This window comes from Trachurus trachurus (assembly GCF_905171665.1).
Source record: "Trachurus trachurus genome assembly, chromosome: 6".
In the NCBI taxonomy this organism is placed as follows: domain Eukaryota; kingdom Metazoa; phylum Chordata; class Actinopteri; order Carangiformes; family Carangidae; genus Trachurus; species Trachurus trachurus.
The window spans coordinates 10,809,960-10,832,434 of NC_139897.1; the positions used below are offsets into that span (position 1 = coordinate 10,809,960).

The 22,475-nt window shown below is 41.5% G+C and overlaps 1 protein-coding gene across 1 annotated transcript; it reads left to right on the top strand.

Annotated features, from left to right (window-relative positions):
• Window positions 1-7,232: 7,232 nt before the first annotated feature.
• LOC310986864 (tripartite motif-containing protein 14) lies at window positions 7,233-17,108 on the top strand. Its single transcript, XM_083972967.1, has 7 exons — window positions 7,233-7,489; window positions 11,823-12,766; window positions 12,884-12,979; window positions 13,884-14,132; window positions 14,239-14,261; window positions 15,844-15,998; window positions 16,132-17,108. Exons 1-7 carry the CDS (start codon window positions 7,240-7,242, stop codon window positions 16,674-16,676), a joined length of 2,262 nt encoding a protein of 753 aa, XP_083829093.1. The 5' UTR covers window positions 7,233-7,239; the 3' UTR covers window positions 16,677-17,108.
• Window positions 17,109-22,475: the final 5,367 nt, after the last annotated feature.

The window sequence follows — 22,475 nt, forward strand, 5'->3', positions numbered from 1 at the left end:
ACTGACTTTACCACCATCAGATCTCACTGCCCCAGCAGATATCTACAATATAGTGAGGGGATGAGATGGTAAAACTGGCCTCACTTCAACTGGCATCTATGCAATTCTGGACCAGAGTCACAGGTCCACACAGTCAGATACTGTGACAAGGACTGGGTCCAGGTATGTTTCCCAGTGGGAAATGGGATTAGTATGTCCATGCCATGTAGCCTGTAATGGAACCAGACAGGCATGGACATCCAGCAAACCACAGAAGAGAAGTGAAGTGAAAGTGACAGAGTGAAAGTGAGAGAGGAAGACTGCATTTTAAAAGGGGCACAGGGGGCTTGGAAAGACTGAGTCCTCAGTTTGGCATCACATGAGTGTACATTTCTCTTGTGAGAGAAACATGTAACATAATCACTGTGACATATCTACAGTAATCATCTGCAAAGTAAAATAAGACAAAGTCTGCATAATTTCAGTTTTCTCATTCCCAACCCCAGTGACCTTCAGCTGGCAAACAAGAGACAAAGAAACAAGATTAAAGATGAAGACAATGCCACAGAGAGAAAAGTTGAAAAGGATTATCAGTAGCTTTACTAGTCAATAAATGGCCTCATTGTGCTGCCCAGTGATGTGCCATTCCTTAGTTTAGGGCTCTGGCTCTATCATTTATGAATTATTCATTACAGCTTGATAGTTTTTTTTTTTTTTTACCAATTAGCTCATCCCTGATGCCATCTACTGGTGTTTGTGTGCAGTACAGCCAGACACTGTGAAGAGTGCATGTGTCTAGCAACGTGTGAACATGGGACTATTAATAGCATGACCTTGAGTCCCATGTTGTAGTGCTTTAATATTTTTCTCTGTGGTTCTGTTTTGTTTGTTTTTTGCAGAGGGAGGCAACGCCTAAACAAAACTATATTGTAAGTAAGAACCAAACACAGCTTATACACATACATGATCAAACAGTGTCTGATGTCTAAACCACCACACAAAATTTGACTGTTTATGTTAACATATTGTACATTTTTAACATTTACTATTATCATTGCTGTCATACAGCTGTCATACAGTGAAAATAGCAGTTTATTATTGTAGCTGCTCAAGGTGAAGTCAGTTTTAATAACTTCACACTATTAGGTGTGAATGAGTATATTAAAAGGTTTAGTGTGTAAAATTGAACCTATGTAATACCCACTAATAATAGCTAATAAGTAAATGTCATGGAGGAAAAAAAAATAATATTTCACTCTGTATGTGGTATAAACTAGCATCACAAGGACACAAACAATGAAGTACCTTGAATCGTGTTATAAGACATACTCAGATCATTTAATAAAGGACCCCAAGTTCTTTTAAAACATGGCTGAAGACTTTCCCCATTTGCTGGTGCCTTTTAGTCAAAGGCTGCATTTTACCTTTTACTTTTGCATTTATGTTTTATTTCAAAAGACTATTCTAGAGTTTATTTTTTGTTATTCATTTCTATCTTTTAATTGTTCGTAAGGGTTTTATGACTGTTTTAATTATGCCTTAGTGTCCTTTTGCACACTGTTCCAATGTTATTGTTTGTCTTACCTAATAAAGTAGTGGTACAACATGTACAATGAATTGTGCATTATAGGCAGCAGTTTTGTTTTCACAGGGCACAGGATGAATCAGAGATGTTTAATGTGGTATGAAAGAAGACAAAACGAAGACTGCTGCAGAAATTTAAATTAGTTTCAAATTAGTTGTGTGTCAAGGTGTTATTTAATGAAGTTTAGAGGGGAAATCCTAACCTTTGGTGGAACTGTACATAGCCTAACTCATAGATTGCTTTAATGCAGGGGTCACAAATGTTTGGAACCACTGTTTTAATCTTTAACAATGCTCTGTTTTATAAACTGATCATATATAATTTAAAAGTTTTTTCACTCACTCTTTCTTTCTTCTTTCTCAGGTCCCTGAATCACCATGTGTCCGTTTCCATAAAGTACCAGCCCCTCAACATCAACTCAAAGGGAAGGAGGCAGTCGAGATCTGTAGAGGAGAGGAATATTATTGAACCAGCCAGCCTGCCTTTTACATCCACCTGCCAAACACCCGGTGTCACCCTCCCCTTGAAGTCCATCCATCCTGCTCGCAGCCCCCACATCATTTCCAACACTTAGATGGTGCCCAGTGCTCTTTTATCCCAGTGTGTCTACCAAGCTAACCCCTTGCATTGCATTACATAGACCATGGCAGGGGCAGAGACTGTTACTCCGTCAAGAAGTTTATGGACTACCCACTACCTACCTGAGAGGACACAGGGTTGACACCTGCAGTACGAGCACAGACACACATCTACACATCTGCCACCTCACTCATGTCCACAACAGTTCTGTACAAACATTCAATCCACGCAAACAATACATTAACTGTAATAACAAATATTAAAATATGTTAACACTTAGCTGTGTGTATCATCTTCAGAATGTGTGTCATGTTTTATTTGTGAAAAGAAGAAACTGCTCAATTTCAGATAATATCGGGTTGCTGTAAATCTGTTGTGTTTCATATGTAAGGTTTGACAATGAAATGAAAGTTTTAGTTTCTTCTTTTGCTCATATGCTCCTTTGTTCCTCTTCATTTACTGGAAAAAAAAAATTTAGACTGTTTTATAAGAATATTATCATCCAAAAGAGAAAAAAACTTGTATTTACAAAGTATGTACAGTGAATATTAAAGATGTTCTAGGAATTTTAACAAAACTCATTCAATGCCCTGCTAGCTAACTTTCCACAGCGCTTCAGTTTGAGAAGAAATATAATATTTTATAGTCTGTGGTATCTACACTGTGATGGGGGCTATTAGGACTGTCTGCTGCAGGACTTGTAGCTGCTGTGCGAGTGTGCTTCTGTATGTGTGTGTGTGTGTGTGTGTGTGTGCAGGGAGGTCAATGGCTGAATTGGAGTGAGCGTGAGTGCATGCAGTATGTGAATGTTAGCGCGAATGTGTTGTGTGCAATAGTTTGTTGGGCTAGTGATCCAATATGCCAGCCTCACACACAATTGTCCTGTTGTGTAGCTAAATCTGCCTGTCTCAGTCTTTGTCTCCAGCTCTCTCTTTCTGTTTCTCTCTCTTTTTCCCCCCTTTCTCCCTTTTGTTTTCTTTTGGGACATACAGGGTAACATAATGGAGTTGGAGTATTGTGTAAAAAGGTGACAGGTGTGCCTGGGTTGAACTTTGGTGATAATGGATGTTTAAGGCCCGTCCCAGCCAAGATTTGTTCTTATGTAAATAGTTATTCTATAGATACGAAACAATTAGCAAATGAGGAGAAGGTTAACTTACAGCAATTTAAGAGATTCCTTTAAAGAATATATGAACACTTAATAAAGGTTTTCACTGTAAAACTTTGTCTTGATTTTTTTTTTGTTCATTTTCACAAGGTTCTTATTTGTCAAAGGGGCACAATGACATGTGGCAGAATGTTTAAGCTTGAGCATGAAAATCACAAATATTCAAATGTAAAGCAGAAATCCTGCAGTGCAAATAACAATTAATTTGACCCATATCAGGATCTCTCTGTCTCTGCTGCATCAAGTGTGACCAGAATCAGACATTTTAAAATCTTAGCATTTGCAAGTCTTCCAATTTGTGCTCTGGAGTTAGGTGGCATATTTGACAGTCACAACTTAGGTTTGCTGCTGTAATATTGTTAAGAAGACAGCTATAAGGCCACATAAATGGTGCACAAATAGCCTACAAGCACTGCCAATGAGTCTTTGACTCACTCAAAGAACAAACATTAGCCTAATGCTCAACCTGTTCTGGTGGGTTTCCTTTTCAGAGACGTCATAGTCTACTCTACATTCCTTTCATGGTAAATTCAACAAAACAATCCCAGCTCAAGCTCTGCAGTTAAACATATAGCATTCACCCATATTACACATTAATTTGTCATGGATGTTTCATTCAATAATATCACCACACCATCCACTAATATCACATGTTAGATAGGCCTACCTAACACATTGGTGCACCAATGTGGATACTTCACCCAAAATCGATAGACTCACCGTCATGCCAAGGAAGGGTTCAGAGAACTTTCGGACTTGTCGAAACGCTTTTGGAGTTCCAGGGGGGTCCAGCTGGCAACGGACTTTCATATAATGGCGGCAAATAGAGCTCACTTTTGAATTGTCCAAAACACACACTATGAAACATACAAATACCTCCATACTGCTAGTCCGTACTGACCCAAGAGTCCTGAAGCCGCCACATGAAAAAGTTGTTCGGAAAAAAATATTTTTATCTCTGTTTTTATCCTTGTCGTAGCAGTAGTGGCTCTGTTGATGTTTGTGCGCATGCGAGATCTGTGCGAGGCGGAAGAACACCTTGCAGCAAATCTCGCGCATCTTGCGCATGGCTCTCGCGCAGCCAAGCTAATTGTGGCACTCTACTACAACAAGGCTTGGTAGGTGAGTAGAAAATTGGTGAATTATTGATTTTGGTATGAACTGAAGTATCTAGGCTACAGTATCCCTTTCATAGCAATTAAAATGCATTTGAGGAGAAAAGGTAGAGGGAAGGAAATTATATAACTTTGTATATTATCACATTAATTTAAACTGTTTATTTTATGTATTTATCTATGCTGACCTTTAATTTACATATAGGTGCATTAAAAATTCAGAGCATAACATTTAGCTTTGCAGTAGACTAAAACTGACTTCTTACTTCCAAGCAACATGGATGGTACGAAAATGTAGAAAAAATCTTTTTGAGACAAAACTGCTATGAGATTATAAGATTAACCTCTCACTCACAAGTCACAAAAATCTTTTTATCCAAGTCACATGTCTTGACTACAATACAGACAAGAATGCTGTGGAGAGAAACAAGACCTCTACCACTTTCAGACAGGACTGTTCTCATCTGGTGCTTTAAGGCAAAATAGCAACAACCAGTGCCTCTGTGGCTCAGATGGCTTTCTCCTCTGAGAAGAGAATAGTTAAAAAGCTTTTTACTGATCATAACTCTAAATATTGTCGGCCCATATCAGGTTTTTCCAGAACTCTTATGGCTGTCCGCAGTTCATTGTCCTCAAGGGAGTCATTTTGGCTATCCAGAGGGTGGAGGAGTAACTTTGTTTGCTTTTTTTTTTATTGCATTTCATTGCAGCTCAATGACCACCTAAAATGATAGCAGTATTCTGATTACAGGTTTGGGACAAACTCGCAGTGATGGCACATGAAAGATACAAACTGCTAGGGGGCGGGGAAAATTGCTTGGAAGAAGTGCTGGCACAGCCATTGAAAATCTCAGCCTAGTCTCTGCATGTTCAAACAGATGGATCATGGGCATGCAAGAAGCTTTTAATTACTCAACACATTAGCTCCAGCCACAGCTACATGAACGTAATACTTGTATCAACACATCTATAATGAATATACTTTTGAGAATGTTTTCCTCCGTATAAAGACTGAATTAATAATAATAAATAAGGGAAGAGAATGTACCCATTAAAAAGATCATTCAACTGTCCTGTTTAATATGGGGTGGTTCATGAGCTGATAACATTTACAAAGCTAGACTCAATTTGTTTTTTGAGTCCAGCACCTCCTGCCTCACTTGATGTGCATGGCTGCTTTGCAGGGATAGTTCAACAGCATTTTGGCAAATTGGCCCATTGCCATAATCCCTAAAGTCATAGCAGTAGGTTCGTTACCTTTAATTGTCGGTGCAAGCTATTTTTAGAACGGCCGAGCCGAGCCGCAAGCTGCTCAGAGCTACAGTATACGCTACGGAGGCCAATGGGATTTCTTGGTTTCCCTCATCAAACTCATCAAATACACAATCCAACAACTCCAAAACGTTCTCATGGACAAGTTGTGACCTGCACATTCACCACGTTATGAGATAATAATGGAACGTTACGAGACAAAGTCGTTTTCAAGGTAAATTCATGCAAAACAGCTGATGCGCGTTCCTGTCAGGGGCAGTTTTCTGGCAAGCATTTGCCTCGAAAACAATGGAATAAAATAAAAGCTGGAATGGAATAAAATGGAAAAAAGGCTGGTAGCTGTTAAACCTATAAACTTCCTGACGTGGGAATCACAAGCACTAACATGCAAACTAAATAACTAATTCCCTGTTTTATGATTCATCCAGACCAGAGCAGACATGCTTTTAAACAACAACAACAAGCTGCTGCTCCTGAGCATGAGTAGAGCAGTGTTTTTCAACCTTGGGGTCGGGACCCCAAAATGCAGCAAATGATCCCTGATACAAATGCCATGATCACATGATTATGGGTTCGCCAGAAATTTGTGATTTTTTTTTGTGGTCACGAGCCAAAAAAGGTTGGGAACCACAGAGATAGAGCCTCCTCTTTTAGCACACTGAAATTCATATTTAGATCTTTTGAATTAAAACACCCTCTGTTCTCCACGGCTCTGCCCTTGACCCTTTAGACCCACTCTACATGGTCTCCACTGGCTCCTCCTGCCCCTGATCCCTAAAAGATATCTTTTCAGCCTGCTAATGGTATATTAGTTGTGCTCACATGATGCTGAGTGCAATGATGTGAGAGAGTGTGTGGAGTCTGTGAGGATGGTAGGCTACAGTACAGAAGGCAGGGGGTACAATAACAGGAAGACATGAGTAATTGGGGAAATCACTAACAGGAAACCTGCTGACCTTCTGATTTGAGAAAGTGCAGTGGTACCATGATGGATATAAAGTGTGATTTGATCATCTGTTGACAACCTCTGGCCAAGACAAAACCATAACAGAAACCTGTAGCCTTTGTGTTTTTGTGTTTCAATTAATAGTCCTGTCTTATTTTGAAATGTCCTGTCTTGTTCTTAATTTGCTCTCCCTCTAGTGATACATCAAGTGTCTGGCTTTATTAGGCTACTTATTCCATAATGATCTTTATTATCTTTTATCTCATAATTTCAACATTTTATCTCACAAGTAGAACTTTATTATAATCTCATTATCATGACGTTTTATCTCATAACCTCGACTTTTGTATACAACCTTTCAAAAATACGTGTATTTTACGTGCTACAGAATAACACAGGAATGATACATAATAATCAACACAGTAATGTTACCCATTATCAATTTATTCCAGCTGCGATACCATGGATGTATTATATTTAGATGGCTGCACCTTTAAGAGTTGCGCCATGGGACGGGAAGCGGGATTCAAAAGTCTAGCCCCGCCTCCTCTGTTTGACATCCCGGAAACAGAAACTAAACATCAGCCAAAACAAAATGGGTGCATCGTTGGACACTCCGGCGAGGTGTCCGCTGTGCGACGAGTTGACCCGGGAGCCGGTCACTCTGAAGTGCAACCACCGGTTCTGCCGCCGCTGCATCGGGGACCTGTGGAGCGTCACCCCGGACGGGCCGTACCGCTGTCCGGAGTGGAGGTGCAGCACCACGTACCAGACTCTGCCGTTTGACCGCAGCCTCATACGGCCGCCCGCCCCGGCTCGACGCGCTCAGCCCCGCAGCGCTGCAGGTACAGTGGCGGCTGGTTTAACACCATGTGACCGCTTAGTTGGAGATGACTGTTGATTTAGTGGCGTGTTAAACACATGTGGATGTGTGAGTGGAGGGTAACCTGAGCTAATTTAGCTAACTTCCGGCAGGTATCCGCTGAACAGGCTGATACTTCAAAATACACATGAGGGCTCACAACAGTGTTCAGCTACTTCAGCTCCTTAATTAACAGTGGACTGTTTTTTCTTTAAAAAAAAGAAGAAACAAAATCCAGTTGAAATTGTATGATTTAGCCTAAGTGAATGTAATATAACAGTACTCCATCACAAGTAAATGTCCTGCAGTAAAGACAACGTTACAACTTGAGTAAGTTGATTGTAGTTTTAGCAACATGTACAGTAGCATAGCCTATGCTGTTGTTATTATCAATGATGATGATGATTATTAAGCAATATCACACGAGAGGGAGTGCTGTTGTACTGTATATCAGCACGGCTGTGATTCGGTCGTAGGCACGAGGCCGCAGGCCGAGTGCCGCAGATAATCACACCGATAATCACACCGATATTGCTTTTATACAACAGTGCTACGAGCGCATTTTAGAACAGTAATAAACTACAAGAGATTATGATTTGTTTGTTTATTTAATCATTTATTTGGCTCCGCCAACAGAAATAGTTCCGCAACTGGAAGGGAGACTAGGCTGTTGCCAGGCAACACATAAACATTTCATACTAGCTTGCTACTAGCTACAAGGTTTTCCACCGAGCTGCTTCCAGTGCTGGTTCTGGTTCTGAGCCCGTGTCTGATCAGCACCGGAGCAACAGGACCAGCGTGAAGACACACAGAGACGTTATCGATACCGTATTACATTTGTTTATCTGCTATGTAATCAATATAAACATAGTTGAAGCTAAGTAGCTGAGCTACGTGGCTAACAACAGCTAACGCTAATATCAAAACACATCACCGTCAAAACGTAGTTGCCCCCGCGGCGATTTTTTTTTCCAGCCGGGTTTAGTAGAGATGTATCTCCAATTAGACTGGCCAGGTCAGGTCCAGGTTTTAATGTTCAGGTCCGTTTATAACTGTAGCAGCAGCAGCAGCAGCAGCAGCAGCAGAGAGATGGGGCAGCTCCTGTATGGGGAGTGTGGCTCTGACTTAGCTCCTGTCCACTGCTGAACAGCGGAGTGATTATGTCTGTGAAAAGTCCCAGTGCTGTTATACTGTATATCAGCACTATGGAATGTCTCGTTGTCCAATCAAATTGCTCGGTTGGGACCGGTCGGAACTAACTGTTGTATAATCGTTATTAGGGCCACGGGCAATCGCACCGGGCACTACTGTTATTGTGTGGATTTTTTCCTAGTTTTTATTTTTCATCTTCCGGACGATTTTCGATTCGCTACTAGTCCTGCAACTCGAAGAGTTGCAGGACATATTATATATCAAAACGTGCGTCCTGATCGGGATCGGTGTGCTATTACTTTTCTCAACAGTGTACGAATTTTTCGCGACGTAAGTCGCGAAAAACTGCGCAAAATTTTTGCATGTAAGTCAATGGGACGGGCGAAAAAAAAAGACCGAAAAAGACCAATCATCGGAGTTTAACAAAAGTCTACTGCTCAGGCATACTTTCACCTAGAGACTCCATTTAAACTTTAAACAGTAGACACAAGTCTTGTGTATTGTCGTTTTACTCCACGTTTTGATAGGTCATATAGTTTTTGATCAATCCCTGTTCAATGACCATGATCATTTTTGGAGAAATTATGAGATTATAATGGGTGTGTATTGGACGGAATGTTCGTGTCAGAGTGCGTGACATCGTCGGTTAGAGTGGGAGAGATGCCAGAAAAACTCCAGATTTTTTCTCTTTCCAAACTCGGCCCGGCCACAATTTACACTCTACACACATAATTTTTTCAGAATTTGTAAGACAAACTTGTCCTGTCACTCATCATCTGCTCAAAATATCAGAGAGACTTACAGAATTTAAACTCTGAGCCTCTAAGTGCGGCCACGTCTGTCTCTGCTCCTCATAGACTCCAATACAAATATTTTCTGAGAGAAGCAGAACGGCCTGATGTTTTAAAACTGCCAGCGTCGCCAAAATATTTACTGTAGAAACACCAAATCGTACCAAAAGTTTCAGTAAGTCCTTAGAGCAACGTTGATCTGTGTTTTGTTCTGATAGGAGTTACCGTTTTGTCATGCTAAGCCTAAATGTGAGACCGGTGCAGAGGCAGAAAATGGCTCTTTTTCTCCACGTTTCTGTCTGTCTCAGCCTGCGGGGGCCCCTATTGCCGTGGTAACCACCTGGAGTTGCCGTGGTAACCTCTTTGATCCTCAGGCCAGAGCTCGTTAACTTCATAAACAATCCACCTGGCGCTCGTTTACATGTTTATAAACACCGACACAGCTAAATCAGACTGACACAGGATGCAGCTACTAACTAACTATGTGTCAAGTCAGTCACACACACACACACACACACACAGACTCTAGAGCCAGCTTCATGTGATTACAGTTACACACACATCAAAACACACAGGTAACATACAAATGCGCGCGGAAGCGCGCACTCCTCTCCCACACTCTACAGGTAACTTCATGTGACACACACACACACACACACACACACACACACACACACACACACACACACACACACACACACACACAGTTAACCTAATGTGATTACAGCTCCTCCATATCAGTGCTTATAGAAAGATGATCATGTGTCTGTCTGATCAGCTCTGTCTTGACATTAAGATCGTGGGTTTGATTCCCATGTTGACAGAGATGGCACAACCCGCAGTAGCTCCCGTGGCCCATTCAAAATTTCCCGAGAGGAAATTTTCTAGTTATCATTGCTGTAGTGGTATTGATGCTCTGGAGTGTAGGCAGCTCTTCAGTCCTGTAGTCAAGGTGAAGTTAGATTTGCCTCTTTGCTTTTATCCAAAGACATCACCTCAGGCAATTTAAAATGGTAACAGCTAATTTTCATTCTTGTGTGACATTTTATATGCAATGAGCAGTTGAACCTACGTTACCTTCTTCACTATATCCAGGAACATTTATACCTTCTATTGTCTGCACAGTATTCACAACCAAGGGATGGTTTTTTGGTGCAAAAAAGGTTTTACACACTTTTATTGCTTCCAGACTTGACTATTGTAAAGCTATTTATTCCAATATGGGTTAAATTGCAACATCTACAATTAGTTAAAAACTCTGCAGGCTTTTAACACATATCAAGACCATATCACCCCAGTCCTTGTAGCTCTTCACTGTGTCTACCTATGAGGTTTAGAGTTGCAACCTGCTGACTCTCTGTGAGACTCGGTGATCGTCCAGCGTCCAGCAAGACACTACTAGGTTCCTCTGAATCTCAACTGATCACTAAAGGCGACTGAGCTTTTGCAGTTTGTTGAGTCTATTGCCTGAAGATCTCAGGCTCAGGAGCCTCTTAAATCTTTTCTTAAGCATTAGCCTATTGTTTGAGCCGTTTTGTTGAGGAGTGGCTCTGTTGTACTTTTTAGCATCTTCCTTTCAATGTTTGGGATTTTAATTAAATGCTTATTGTTTTATGGTTCCTGTTGTTAATTGTGAAGCACTTTGTAGCTTAGTTTTGAGAGGTGCGATATAAACAAGGGTTATTATCTGTATAGACATCTGAAGCATGACTACAAGTTATGTGTTGTTGTAGTGGTATAAAAGTAAAAAGTACAACCCCTCAATACTGTCTGAAAGTTTTACACTACAAGCAAGTGAAATTACATTTCTGAAACATCATTGTCTCTTGTGTGACTTGTCTAGACTAACGGTGTGTTTGTTAACAATGCCAGTGGCCAGAGGATCAATCTAATACTATACTCATGTTGAGGCCAAAGTTTGTTGTCTTTAGGAGATAAGGCAGTGAGGGTAAAAGTCTAACTTGTCGATGACATGGTCAGTGCAAGTATGCGGCAGCGCAGTTTTCCTGTGTTTGGCATAAATCACCTCCCACTTCCACCTTATTAAATCTGTTCCATTGCTTATGATTGACACCTAGCAGTAACTAATTACCATACAGTTGCCTTGACAGCTGCAAGTTATTTTAAGTGGATAGTGGATTTAATGTGGATTGGGTTGTGGCCATAACATGACTAAACCAACCTAGATACAGTGTCTTTGACAGATGTCATTAATAAAAATGATTTCACCAGAAGTTACATTATTCAACTCAACAGAACTGCTCAATAGACTGTACAATTCTAGGGCAGATGTGCTGATCAACAGCAGCTTGTGAGTGTATGTGCATATTGCTCTGAAAGTGCTAAACAACCCCCATCCTCTGTTCTTTTTAGCCACATCCAGTGAACATAACAGATCTGACTCAACGTCAAGGGTAGCATCTATCACCAGAACACTCCTGGGGAAGAGAAAGGCCAGCACACCTGCACCAGAGCAGCCCAACACAAAGCGATCAACTGTGGAAGCAGCAGTAGAGACTCCCCCTCAGCGCCCCATCGACACAGAGACTCCCACCACCTCCTTCTCAGACCAACCTGGGCAGTCAACAGGTGTGGAGACAGCCAGTAGAACGGTGCACCCAGAGTCTGCTCGGTCTGAGCGTGGTGACGGCTCATCCTCCAGTGACAAGTCTGACAGCAAGGTGGTGTCTGATGTCCCACAAGGCATCTCAGTCCAGCAGAGCCAGCACCGTAAACCAGAGGAAATTCTATTGGATGATGCTGACAGCTCGGATGAAGTAGATTTATGTGATGCACCTCTTCCTGCAACACCTAAGAAAGTCACACAAGTGACAAGAAATCATGCCTCACCTGCCAAATCTGATACCACCCCTGGGGTCTCATCACCAGGTGGAGATAAGTCTCCAACGCAACATGTCAAGATTCCTCTGAAATTCCCAAATCGCCCTGCTGCCTCTCCAGGATCTCCGAGCTTTGCCGGCATCTTTTCCAGGTCAGAAAACAAAAGCAGCAGCCCTGTGCCCTGCCACTATTGCCCTAAAGCCGGGTATCAGCCCGCTGTGAAGACCTGCCTTGTGTGCGGAGCCTCCATGTGTTCAGAGCACCTGCGCCCTCACCTGGACTCCCCCGTTTTCCAGAACCACACCCTGGTTCCTCCAGTGGAGGACATTTCTCCCTGGAGGTGCCAGGAGCACCAGGAGATAAACAGAATCTTCTGTCGCCAGTGTGGAGTGTGCGTGTGCACGGTGTGTACCGTCATCGGCTCCCACCGTGACCACGCGTGCATCAGCATCCGGGAGGCAGAGAGAGAGCTCAGGGTGAGTGTTGAATACAGCCATGCAAACTATAGACATAGTGTTTAAAGTTGGGATGTGTCTAAACCAAGCCATAGCAGTAAATCTGTGTTTTTTTTCTCTGTGTGCCTTTGTCCCAAGGGGAACCTGAAAGAAGAGATTAAACAACTGCAGGATGCTGAACAGCAAGTGAAGAACAGAGTGACTGAATTTACGCAAATGAAAGAGACTTCCAAAGTAAGTCCACATGGTTAACCAATATTGCTCACACTCCTCTTCCCCTTTCTCTTATTGCATTGTTGCTACCTATATTTGTTGAAGACCAACTCATGTAATGTTTAACGAGTTTAAAATGAAGTGTCTGCACACTTGATGGGCTTGTGGGATCAGTCAGTTCATACTGTAGGTGTGGTATTTTAAAAGGTAGGCCCTTGAAATGGCAAATTACGGAAGCGTATTGCATCCATGAGTAATTTACTTTTTGGTTTGTTTTTTGGGGTAATAATTTCTGTTTTTCTGACTAATTGCTTTTCTGTTTTTCGGGGTAATATTTTTCCTCCTGGTTTTCGAGGTCATTTTTTTCTGACTTAACTCAGAAGAACAGAAATACTGTAGACACGCCTGGAATAATCAGTGTGTCCAATAATGTAAGACAGGAAATGAAGGACCTGCCTTAAATTCAGGAAGTGCTGGAGCTGTGCATAGAGCCCATTACCTCGAAAAACAGACCAACAAAATAAATTACTCAGAAAAAACAGATTTTTTTTTTGTTTTTTATTCATGTGAATGCAATATGCTTCTGTAGCAAATAACTCAAATATGAATAAGAGTTCTGTGTCTAATGTAGAGATGTGTGTGTAGTGTGAGAATTAGACTGTGCTTATATATTTGCTCACTTTGGCCCCTTGTCTCAGGCTTCTCTAATTTTAGTGTGAAAGCAATCATAGAAAACTGTCTAACAATAGTTCTCAATTCAAATAGTCACATTATTAAACTATATTACTGCTGTTGAGAGTTTAATGGGTATTAGAAGTTCATCAAAAAAAGAAGAAGTTTTGGGGGGAAAAAAGAAAAAGAAATTATTTTTTGTCTGAGAAATATATAACATTGCATTACACCGATTGATATATTCCATGTCCAGGTGCTTTTGAATGAGGCACGAGAAGGGGTGCAGCAGCAGTACAGAGCCATCAGAGAGGCCCTGGAGCAGGAGGAGCAATCAGCTCTTCAGTGTGTGATGAAGGAGGACAACAGGGTTCTGGGAGGACTAGAGGAGAAACTCAGCCACCTCCGCAGCTCCCTGCTGTCCCTGCAGCAAGGCCTCCACTCCCTGGAGGGGCTGGCTGATGCCAAGGGTGATAAACGCATTCAGGACCAGGCTTTCATTATGGTAAGTTTAACGTTAGGGGGGAAACACCCTTTGTTTGTAAACCATATCAGATAAACTGTTATGAAAACTCACAGAAAATGTCCTTTTCCTCTTTCTCACATAACAGGAGTACAGCAGAGTCGCCCAACCGTAAGTGTTTTCCTTTCAACTTCTGCCATGTTGCATGAAAAGCAGCAATTTGTTGAACATGTCAGTAGTTGAATGTGCCACCAACTGAGGATACATATCCCACATGAACATTTAACCACGTTTTAAATGTTCATTCAGCCTAATTAAGGAAAAAGACTTGAAGAAAGTGATTTGTCTATCTAGAAACAGTGATGCTGTCCACACCAGAGGTCAACCAAATAATTGTTTGGCTGAATAATTAGCACTGATGGAACATTTAATAAACTATTGTTAAAGCAGAAGTCAGGCTAAGGTAAAGCCAGAGTAAGGCCTTTGGTACTTAGACAACTTCATTCATAAACTATAAGCACGATAAGACTGTTGGTCATGTCTTTGCTATAGCAAGACCCATACAGGCTTTCCCTCAGCACCAGCCAGCAGCCAAACAGCCCAACATTAAAGTATCAGTCAGCTCCTCTCTCCCTCAGAAGAGTTTTTTTTTCTTTTTTAAACCTGCGACATCATAATTGTGTACTTACTGTTTTAATCAAGTCCGTTTGTTTTCTGAGGAGATTATTTTTATATAGAGACTAGAAACTCTGCATCAGTCCAGACCTGGGCTTTTTACAGCCCGTGGGTATTGTTCTGTCCATCTGTGACAGCAAAGATGAACCAGATTTACTGGTGAAAAAAAAAATTAAATTGGCTTTTTTTTAATTCTGTAAATACCTGTGTAGCGACACTGACAGAGAATTATATAAAAAGCCCAAAGGAACGTCAGGACAGGAAATTTGTCACGCAACAGTTGTCAAAGACGTGAACAGGGCTCCAGGATGGATTGTGTCCAAGCATCACGTTTGTTCAGGTTCTCCACTTCCTCCACTAGAGCCATGTTCTTCTTCTTTTGTGCCCGCAGCTCACAGAGTTCTGTTGCTTCATCCCTCTCAATGCATAAATTACCAAATTTTATTCTGTCATATGCATAAATATAAATATTGAATACTGGATCTTTTTTCTTACATTATAGATGGCATTTTTAGAACGAGCCCCCGGAAAAGCAAAAAGTAGAGTTATGTGCTAAAGGTTGTAAGCATGGCATCATCAGCTGCTTAAAGAAAAAATGCTTCCAACTTGTGGACTTGTTCATAATGATGTCAGTGTTTTTGTTAGGATTCAGCTCTTGACTTTTTCCTGTTTCAAACTATCATCATTGGCCGACCTCTACTCCACACCTACAAAGAGATCAATGGAGACGTTTACAAGCGTGCTCCTTATAACAGCTGCAGTCTGTGGCAGATGTAAAATATGGGTACAGTTTCTGTGCAGCCATATACACAGAAGCTTTATCTAAGTTTGCTAAAATATTAACAGCTACCGGTACTTTTAAATAACCACTTAATATTTACCAACAAGCAGTTTGCTTATTTGTATGTTTGTTAATTTAAATTGAACATTTAATGTTCTTCTTTATTGTGTTACTCTTTGTTTATTTTATATCTGTTTGTTTCTTTTATGTTTTTCTGTGTAGCTTTGTTGATATACCCTATCTTATGGGGGCATCAAGGAAAAAAGAGGTCTAAAGTCTCTTTCTTCTTTTCGTCAGGGCTAATAACAGAGAGAACTTTGTGGAGCAGTTCGAGGCTCCAGAGGAGGTCGATCAGGCCCGGCTGAGATGTTTGCAGAGGTGGACCGAGAAGCGTCTGGACACGGTCATGACCACTGTGCCTGGCAAAGACAGAGACCTCTACAGACTGCTGTGTGAGTAAAGTGGATTTTTCTAATGCCAATACCTGTTAATTCTCCAATTACTCACTAATTGAATCTGATTTCACCCATTGACTAAATACATCCTGTAGTAAAAAATGCTATATTTTTACTTTCCTGTGCACAGATGGGACTATCCCCTCCTTGGATGCAGACACAGCCCATTCCAAGCTGCAGCTGTCGGAGAGCAACAGGAGGGTGACCTACAGCGAGGCTCAGCAGTTCTACACGGAGCACGACGCTCGCTTCAGCTCCTTCCCACAAGTCCTTGCCTCCCGTGCCCTGGAGGGGGGCCGCTGGTACTGGGAGGTGAACGTGTCGGTGGACGAGGGCCGATGGAAGGTGGGGCTGAGTGAGGGACAGATAGAGAGGAAGGGCCAGAAGGACAGCTCTCGTCTGGGCTTCAACAGCTACTCCTGGTGCCTCAGCTGTGACAAAAGGAAGGTGGAGGCGCTGCACAACAAAGTGTCTGTTCCTGTGGGTGCAAACGGGCTGCAGAGGGTGGGAGTGTTTCTCGACTATGAGGAGGGTATTTTATCATTCTTTAATGTGACACCAGAGGGCAGTCTAGCGCTAATGCATTCCTACCAGCACAGGTTTACTGACCCTCTTTACCCAGCCCTGTCTGTGTCTAAAACACAGCTGGCTATCTGTTCTCTGTTCGAGTCATAAACCATGCAAGCTTGGCATGTCAGGTCTGCTGTAAATATACATGACTTTTGAAAGTCCAGTGCCTTTATCCATTTGAAAACCACTTCTTCATAAACTGTGCCAGTTTGTAAAACTCTCGGGGATGCTATCATACATTGTGTGATGCTGTGCTTTTGCAAAACAATGTGATTATGCCATAGCACTGGATTTATCATATTAGCTCTATGTGACATATATGTAACATTCCATACAGTGGATACTTCTCAGTTTTTATGAGTTTTAACTTGTAGATGATCAATATGCACAGTTGATTTTTTAAATTGGAGGCATATTAAGAGTGTTGATCAATGAAAAAATGATTTTGATAATATTTCAACTTTTAATCTGTGTAAAAAATGTTCCAAATGTTCTTATGTGCGAGATGTTTGATACCTTTTTGGTCCTCTGAGCCATTTTCTTTCTACAGAAATAAAAAGGTCAAAGTTTCAAAAGCAAAGTAAACATGCGTTACTTTGTGCCTCCATACTTCCTATTTGCATTTAAATAGGAGCACAGGTGCGTGAGTGGGTGGCGTGTTTCCCCTCAACAGGTGACAGTTGGTGTGCTAACTTTAAACTCTCACTGCCCCCACAGCATGTGAGATTTACTGACAACAAACACTGGCTTTGGCACAAACTCCTTACAGCGTCACAGATCGCTACTGTCGCTAAATTGCCCACCTCCAGGCTCATTTATTCTGACCGGTGGTCTGTGCTGTTGACGTCACCGAGAGGGATCAAAGCATTGACGTGAACTCGTTCTGGGTGACTGGTGAAGCGGCAGCATGCCAGTGGTTCAGGGACAGGTGGCCAAAGATTGAGGTTGATCCAAACCTGTTGAATAATTGAGGAGCTTGAAAACTTCAGAATTTGCAAATAACCACAATAGTGAATGACTGAGAGAAACTTGTACAGAGCACGGCTCAGAGCTGTTCACCACCTACACTTACACTCTCATTTTCTAATAACTTGTCTTGCCAAAATGTCTGCTTCCTCTTGTGACAGACTTTTTTTTATTTGGCATAATTTCACACACTTAAGAAACTTGAATCCACGCAGGTGCATCAGTCGACCATGGCAACAATTTCACACTTTCAGCCACATGATCCAAAGGTAGTCAGAAACCCTCTGTGGGGCTTTGCTTTCTTTCTCTCTTTCCCAGCTGGCACATGAAAGCAGGATGCAATATCTGAGAGGGAGAGGCGGAGGAGGAGGAGAGGGGTTTGAGCATTTAAGATTATTAAATTCTCCTCTCCCTGTCCATCCAATGGTCTCTCAAACTCAGCCAGCCTCATGCAAGCTTTTCCAGACTTGTTACCATTAAATGAGATGAGCTGAGGGCACATACTGCGTTGGCAGGGAGCGGCGTGTCGGGTAGTTAATAAGGAATAAAATGTATGTGGTGGTGTTGTATTGAAAGTTCTGGGCAGCTTCACTGGCAACTAATGGGCAATCAGTAAACCAAAGGACAAGAGGTTGTCATTAGTAATCCCAGGAGCCTCCGATATCCTGTAGGTGACAGCCTAAGAGTTTGCTTGTCAGTATGTCTTCACATAATAAGATTCACTCGGGTATTTTTGTCTCATGAGGAATATGCAAAGAATCAAATCTTTAAATTAGCACTTTTGCGGCATGGCAGTTTACAGTGAAAGATTACTCCGGGGATGCAGCCTTGTAGCAGCTGAATTCTGATGACAGTAAGCTTAACGTGATTTATGGTAATGCATTGCTCCTTTCCACTCAGAGGCAAATAAACAGAAATCGAAAACAGACTAAAAGGAGAAAGCCAGGCAATAAAGGGAGGTATTTGCTCTTAAAATCAATACTTAATTAAACAGAATTTAAACTCGTCGACTGTTGAGAGCAGTCGTGCATAAATGTAATTTGTTTCCTTTGAGGAATTGCCTTTCTTTTGCAGCAGATTAATAATGAAGCAGTACAGTAAGTGAATCTCATTTGCAAAAGCTCTCCCAGTCAATGCTCTCATTAGGATTTAGATTTGGTGCTTTTACCACTCATAGTTGTTATTAGAAAGGAGAAATGGCATGAAATTATAGAGGTCAGAGGTTTCCAAACAGAGCCGGCAGTGGTTTGTCTGCTTAATGCCACTAAATGTCACTCTCCCTCTGGTCCAGTTTTTTCTATTGTGACCTGTTGGTAAGATTGCTCCGAGGTTAAACTATTTCTAGTTCAATTTCAGGGGTTGACGTATGGAGTCATTTGATGTGAGCTAGTTTTAACATTAAAGGCGTTTTCTGTCTTCTGTGGGTGTAAGACTGCAAAGCACAGACTGAATTTCCTCCTGGGCTGAGAATAGTCAGCAATTCAATTTGCATTCCACTGGAAAATGTGAGTGAACCGTTAACTCCTGGGTCGAGATCAGTCAAACCCACTGATTGGAGTCATGATAAGTCAATTTAGCATGTAAAATCTTACATTTACAGTGTATTCAGAAAGTATCAAACATCTGTGGCGAGACCTGAAAATGGCCGTCCTCTGTCAGCATCCGATCTGACAGCTTCAATAGACCTGGATCTCAACGGCAGAAAATTCCCATCACTGTCACACCTGTCACACACTTGTCATGTCACACAAGAAGATTTGAGGCTATATACGCCTGTAGCCTACTAAGTATAATGTCTGAATACTAAGTAAAATGTATTAATACTAATGTCAGTGTGATATTTCAATTTTTCCTTTTCTAAAAAATCTGTTTTCACTTAATCATCATGGGGGGAATTCACCATAATGCTGCATCATCACAAAATATGAAATGCAACCAATGAGATAAGATCAGTCGTCTCAGTAGCTGCAGTTCGCTCCTCTCATCTGCCGTTCCCTTTGAGTCAAAAAATGAAAAATAATTACCCAACAATCTTTATAAGCACAGCGAGTCAATCCACAGCTCTCTTGCTCTCTTTAAAAACTATTTTGAACCATTGGATGAAAACAAAAACATCCATTCTTTCTGATTTTTTTTTAGCTTCAAGTTTCTCTGTACTTCCTAATTTCGGTTGTCATAAGTGGCATGTTCATATTCATTTTGACAAACATGAGCAAAATATGAACCTACATTTTGCATAAAATTGTAAATTATTGGGGAGAAACAACAATGCAGATACAATCATTGGTATGATTGTCTTGTTTAGCACTGTTTTTCTTAGTTTCTTAAAATCTCTTATGTCTAGGATATGTTGTTGATACTGATAAATTGACAGATGAATTGATTGAGTGATTTGTTTTTACTGTATGTATTGAGTGTTGTATGTTTTTATTGTCGATTGTGAGTCTGACAATAAACAGTGAATGAATTGGTCATTTTGGTTCATGTTGTACAAATTGAGCAAAGACATGATTATGAAAAGTCTGTGGATGCTTGTTGAATGGCCCTCAGAGTTTCACAACAATTTCTGTCTATCTATGTTTGTTGGTAGAATCCAATGCTTGGCTTGGTAATTGGAATATCATGGTAATGTTAGATACAAACGAACAGAGCTATTGTCCTCATAATGGTTATCTAATGAACCAGAAACCTATGGCAGAGCTTAATTGCTCTAGCAACACCAGGAGTAAATCTTGCTTGCAGAAGGAGCTGTGAAGGGTGTGTGTGCTCATTAGAAGGCACATACACATTAGCAGGAGAGCGATGGCAGACATTAGCTTGCACTGCAGTCCACTTTATCAGCTTGTTAGCAGGCAGCAGAGATACGTGGCTGCTCACGCATGACAAACACACAAGTTGCCGCTGTTTTCCTCATTGATACCTAACCTGTAGCCGTCGAGGACTGGATTAATATCTAGGAGCGAATCCCAGGAGGTCCTCTTGAGTGTGCTCCATCTTTGCTTTGTACACAGTGACATAATACTCTGTCAGAAGAGTGCGGCTTGTTATGAATCCTTTTGTATTATCAGCAAATCCTGTGGAAAAATAAAGCAAGCAATGACTTTATCTCTCTACAAAGAATTGCCCGGGCCTGATCATCTAATGCCTGTGTGGCATACAAATTACTTGTTGTCCAAAAATGAATAGGAATCTAGGTGACTTTTAATGCAGTTTGCTTTAAGGAGTGAATCTGTACCCCTTAAGAACCCAGAGAAGGGATTACTCATTGATTGGTGTAATAGTCCTTTAATCTCATTGCATTGTATTGTCATTTACATTGATGTTTCTCTTTTCAGAAGACAGAAGCATACTGCCTATGTGCAACTATGATCAGGTGTTGTCGTGGTCTCTACACACACACACACACACACACACACACACACACACACACACACACACACACACACACACGCACACACACACACACACACACACCATCCATCCATCCATCCATCAAGCCTTGGAGCCATATCTTTTGTTGGCATGGCAACAGTTGGTGAGCTCAGGTGAGCGGGGAGTCTCACGTGTCTCACCCAGTCACCTGCCAGGCTTGGCAAGGTCCGGGGAAATCTGAGACAGAAGAAGTGGTGGGCCTATTGTTGAGTGACATGCCTATTCTTTTCCTTCACCTTTCCCCGGGCAAATCAATCCACTCTTAACTGTGCCACAGAAAACGCCTCATGACTTTCATGAGCAGATCTATCTCTGTATCTGTCCGTCCGCCACGGCTCGATTGATGAAATCCAATTTGACGAAAACCAAATCTCACATTTGCCTGTGCTGCTGTAATGTGATTACAGTTTACTGTGGCAACGCACTTTTTTTTTTACATCCAGAATGTAGAATTAATCAACCCCGCTGAATTATGCAGAGTGTAATATAAACACCTGAATTGGATGACAGTTGTATCCATTTGGATCTGTTTATGTCTTGCTCTTAGGCTACTTAGTGCCATTGTCCTTCGACCATTAACATGTCAGTGCGGTGAGATTTGATGGAAATAGCCAGCGTCTATTTCAAACACTTTCTCTCGTCAGCTGTAGTGTTTGTCTGCCTCCTCCCCCACCTCCTTTAGCCCACATACTGTACCCCCTCCTCTACACACCCCTACCAGTCATCTCTCAGAATAGCTGCAGTGTCTTTAGTATTGTTTATTTATTTGTTTGACCTATCGTTCTTTTCTCTTGGCCTCTTTATAGGAAGGTCAGAGTGCAGGGTCGATGGAGATTAGGATTCAGTGTCTTGTTCAAGGACGTCTGAGCAGAAGCCTCTGATGAGAAACTGAGCCTCACACACTGTGGGGCCAGTTGTTTTCTTACTTTAGCCCACTCTGCCCGATATTTTTGACTTTGTCCACAGGTGCAAACTGGTGTACAAGATAATCTAAATCTGTCAAAAAGGGAAGAGTATGGACTGGATTTCTAGGTCACATGCCTGATCAATAGGATGTAGGCCTATTATAAAGAAACCTGCAGCAACCTCAGATGCCACCCTGATGAAGGAAGGCAATCACTGGAAAGGTCTGTTGAAAAAAGCCTCTGATAGAAAGTCAGCTCTCGTGAAAAATACCAGCTTCCAAATTGAGCACTTTTCTTTGAAACTGGGGGAAAAAAACTATTACATCTACCATAGTATGGCAGTGATGGTTGTAGGGCTTTACTGTATGCTGCTTGGAGGATGGTGTTACCACTCCACTGCAACACAACACTGAAGCACAATCTATCTTTTAATCACTTCTGTGATACTGTTTCTTGATCATCTGCTGCTTCCTCCTATTCAGCATTGACTTCATGTTTTAGAAATAATCCCCATATTATTGAAAGGATCTACAGTGCCCAGTATTTATTTATAAGGATTTGCCAAATGTGTTGAATTTATTCCTCAAGGGTAAATCAGATC